The sequence below is a fragment of the Meriones unguiculatus genome, chromosome 5 (assembly GCF_030254825.1).
Source record: "Meriones unguiculatus strain TT.TT164.6M chromosome 5, Bangor_MerUng_6.1, whole genome shotgun sequence".
In the NCBI taxonomy this organism is placed as follows: Eukaryota; Metazoa; Chordata; class Mammalia; order Rodentia; family Muridae; genus Meriones; species Meriones unguiculatus.
The window spans coordinates 41,773,661-41,777,338 of NC_083353.1; the positions used below are offsets into that span (position 1 = coordinate 41,773,661).

Consider the following 3,678-nt stretch of genomic DNA (forward strand, 5'->3'; position numbering starts at 1 on the left):
TGTGAGTGTGAGTGTGTGTGTGAGTGTGTGTGTGAGTATGTGTGTGTGAGTGTGTGTGTGTGTGTGTGTGTGTGTGTGAGTGTGAGTGTGTGTGAGAGTGTGTGTGTGTGAGAGCGTGTGTGTGTGTGTGTGTGTTCCTGAAATATACTTCTTAAGGCTGTCACATCTTAGTCTACACCCATCCTCAACATTTTCAGGCATCCGGGAAGACAGGGTTTGCTTTCTAGAGATGCAAATTTAAATACAAAAGTAGCACTTGCGGGGTCAAGTGCTGCTTAGCTTCCCCTTCTCTTACACCTAATAGTGTCATTCGCATTTCACTCAGTTTCTTCGAGTTAAATATGAAATATCGGGCCTTTTACGCCATGGAGGCTCCCTGCAGGAAAGGTCACAGGGTCTATCCTCACTCTTCACAGCTCCGGATGTTGACCTATTGTGTAACATCTCTTGGCGATGATTATGTGTGAGAAGTGTAGCTGGTTGAGGGGAACGGGCGCTCTTGCTGGTAGCTCTAATGCTACCAGCTCTAATGCTGGAATTTCACCATGAAGGTTTAGTGGCTGGTGGTGCGCCATATGCTTGCCCTATGCACCCACGACCTACATTTTCATAGTCCCAGAGAGCATTCCAGGAGTTCCAGCCGTCATTGTTGTCCACGTTGGCCACGTTGTGCTGGTTGTTGATGCTCACCGACTGCTGTCCACTTCCGTCCACGTTGCCGCTATCGTTGACGTTGATGTTCTAAAGGTTGGAAGACATGAAGACTGACTCAAGACCACGTTTCTTCGTAAGCACACTTTGCTAACAAGCATCAGAAACTGAGACTTACGTAAGCAAAACCAGGTGCTCTGAGGAGCCCGAGCAGGCCAACGAAGATCATCTGAAAGCACAGACAACAGGCCTGGAGGTCACGAGGCTCACAGCATCCACTCCCTTCCTCAAGCTCATCACAAACATTTACTCATTTTACCAACATGCCAAACCGTCTGTGTCTTCTGCTCCCAACTTGTAGTTTTTCAACCACAGAAAAATTTAATAATAATATAGGATTGCCAAATTCTTGTAATTATATTAATACACGGTTTTAGAATTTTGAATTAAACCTTGAAAACGGATTAACAAAACATAAAATTAGTGCATACACAGTGTACTGAAAGTTCTGCAAATTACATCTGAAAACTACTTTATTCTTTGGTCTGGGTGCTTTCACCCTAATAAAAGGAATCCCTTCATTATTTCTTAGTCAGTTAAGCATTTCTGTTATTTTTATTTTCAGTTTAACAAAGAGTTAAAAATTGTCTCTTAAAAGTCCGAATGTGGAAGAAGTTTCTGAGCCCAATGCTATCTCCTGTAAGTGAGGTAGCTACTGAGGAGTAAAGGGTCCTAGACCAGTGCTTCTCAGCCTGTGGGTCCCGATCCCTTCGGGAGTCGAATGACCCTTTCACAGGGGTCCCCATCGAAAAACATAGATATTTACATTACAGTTCGTATCAGTGGCGGCGTTACAGTTATGAAGTAGCCATGAAAATCATTTTATGGTGGGGGTCACCACAACATGAGGGTCGCAGTGGTAGGAAGGCAGACAAAGGCATTCCGCTGCTCACAGCAGAACTAGAGGAGAAAAGCAACCCTCTGACCTGTGCTTGGAGCTCTCCACGCTTTTCTCCAGCCTGTTCCGGGGCAGACATTCCTAGTTTACATTTACGATCCCATCATAAAGCAGAGCCCATGGGATATGGCTGAAATAGAAAATGTCCACCCTATTTGAGCCTCTCTGCAGCCTAGCACTTCAGTGAGGAAACTGAGCTAGCTTCGTCCTCAGATACTTTCTCAAAGAAATGTCGGGATAGGGCCTGAGGACGCTCATTTCTTGGAGGGCCAGTTAACAGCCAAGAGTGCTGAAGACCAGTTCTGACAACAGAGACCTTCCAGTCTGACCACAACATGCTGAGAACTCTTGGTAAAAGTGAACATCAAGGACAAGAAAAGAGCAGACTCTTTCTGGAGCCCAGAGACTGCTCATCCTGAGTAGGACCCTGGAGCAGGTGCCGTGAAAGACAGACAATTCTATCACACTCAGACATGCCAGACTACTCCAGGGCTCTTCTCTGTGGGCTTGTACACATCACGAAAAGGAAAGAGGATTGCTTTTCTATGATAACAGCGCCATAAGGATCAGACCCTCTCATCCCTGACTGCTAACTGTTTCCAGTTGTACAGCACTGGGTATAAAGGAGGTTCTGACTTACTGTGAGCTTCATGGCGCCAGCAGCGTGCTGGAGTGGAGGAGCGGGCAGGCGTGCTAGCAGACATGTGGCCTCCTGGTATTTGTACCTGGCCGGCTTTGCTCAAGCTAGGTGTGCTCAGGTGGAGTCCTCCGCTTATCTCCCTCCCTCTCCTGTATCTGCACAGCCTTCAGCTGCCTGCTCAGCACTGCACTCAGGCAGGACGCGGTCTGACTCATCACCTCCCAAAGGCACCTCAGTAAACTCAGCCTGATTCGTGATAAGTTCTGGTCTAACGGAAGCCACGGGTGTGGGTACTTTACGCATTGCCATCACTCAGATTCAGGAAAAGAATGATCCCTGAAACCAAACACTGCCACATATGAGATCTGTGTGCACACCTGCCCAGCCTGATACTGGCTCCTGCGGGAATGTGTGAACAGTTCCTTTACTTTGCCCAGTCCTAGTGTGGGCTTTCCCCAGCTTTTTATTCTTACTTTTCAACCAGAGCTGTAGGACCAGCCAGTTTCGTCTTAGGTCTCCAATACATCAATGTATGCCCTCTGTTTTCTCCAGGGCTCTCTCCCCAGAACATGGAGACGCTAATCTCCAGAGCTTAGAAACGTTCAGTGGCAGCACCTGAGGAAAAGCTCAAGCTCACTGGAATGCCATCCATGGGACTTCCTAAGGGAGTTTCCTGCTCCCCCAGCCGCCTGTGTCCTGGAGGCCTGGCACCAGCATCCCAGGCATGCCCAGGTTCCCACACTGTCATACCATTCAAGGCATCTCATGTGTACTGGGCCTCTTCACACCCTGCCTCTTCTCCTGCTGCTGCAGCCACCACCTTCCACATTTTCTGGATGCAAACTTCTTTCATTGTGTCTGGATGCTAGCAAAGAACTCAGTCTTCTTACTTGCCTCTAGAGCAGCGGTAATCAGACTTCCTCATGCTTCGACTCTTTAATAATACAGTTCCTCAGGTTGTGATGACCCCCACATAAAATTATTTCCTTGCTGCTTCATAATTAATGTTGCTACTGTTAGGAATCATAGTGTAGATACACAGGGCATCTGGTATGTGACCCCTGTGAAAGGGTTTTTCAACCCCAAAAGGGATTATGACCCACACCCAGGTTGAGAACTGCTGCAGTGGAAAATGAAAAATTTCAAACATTACATTAAAGTAAGGGAAGAGTTCTCCTGGGAGAGGAAGCAGAGACTGTCATGGGGAAAAGCATATGTTCAAAATGGTTTTGAAGGTGACTTAACAATTTTTTCATCTGCTCTCTTCTACAACTAAAGCTGTGCTTTGTTCACCACTGATCCACAGATTTCCACTCTGAAGACCTCCTTGTGCCCGAAACCTTCTTACATGACCTGGAGCTTAAGGGGCCGCAGGGGTCTGAAGCTCGCCTCACTGCCAACATCTCTTCCAGAGCACTGGTATGACTGG

The 3,678-nt window shown here is 47.3% G+C and overlaps 1 protein-coding gene across 1 annotated transcript in view; it reads right to left on the reverse strand.

The window, feature by feature from the left end:
- LOC110542594 (gastrokine-1) overlaps positions 1-2,261 on the reverse strand; it is a 5,649-nt gene extending 3,388 nt beyond the window's left edge. The window contains exons 1-3 of the mRNA XM_060383281.1: positions 2,250-2,261; positions 830-880; positions 604-741 (exon numbers count right to left, since the gene is read on the reverse strand). Of these exons, the coding sequence (XP_060239264.1) occupies positions 604-741; positions 830-880; positions 2,250-2,261 (201 nt within the window). The remainder of the gene's footprint in view (positions 1-603; positions 742-829; positions 881-2,249) is intronic.
- Between the last annotated feature and the right edge of the window lie 1,417 nt (positions 2,262-3,678).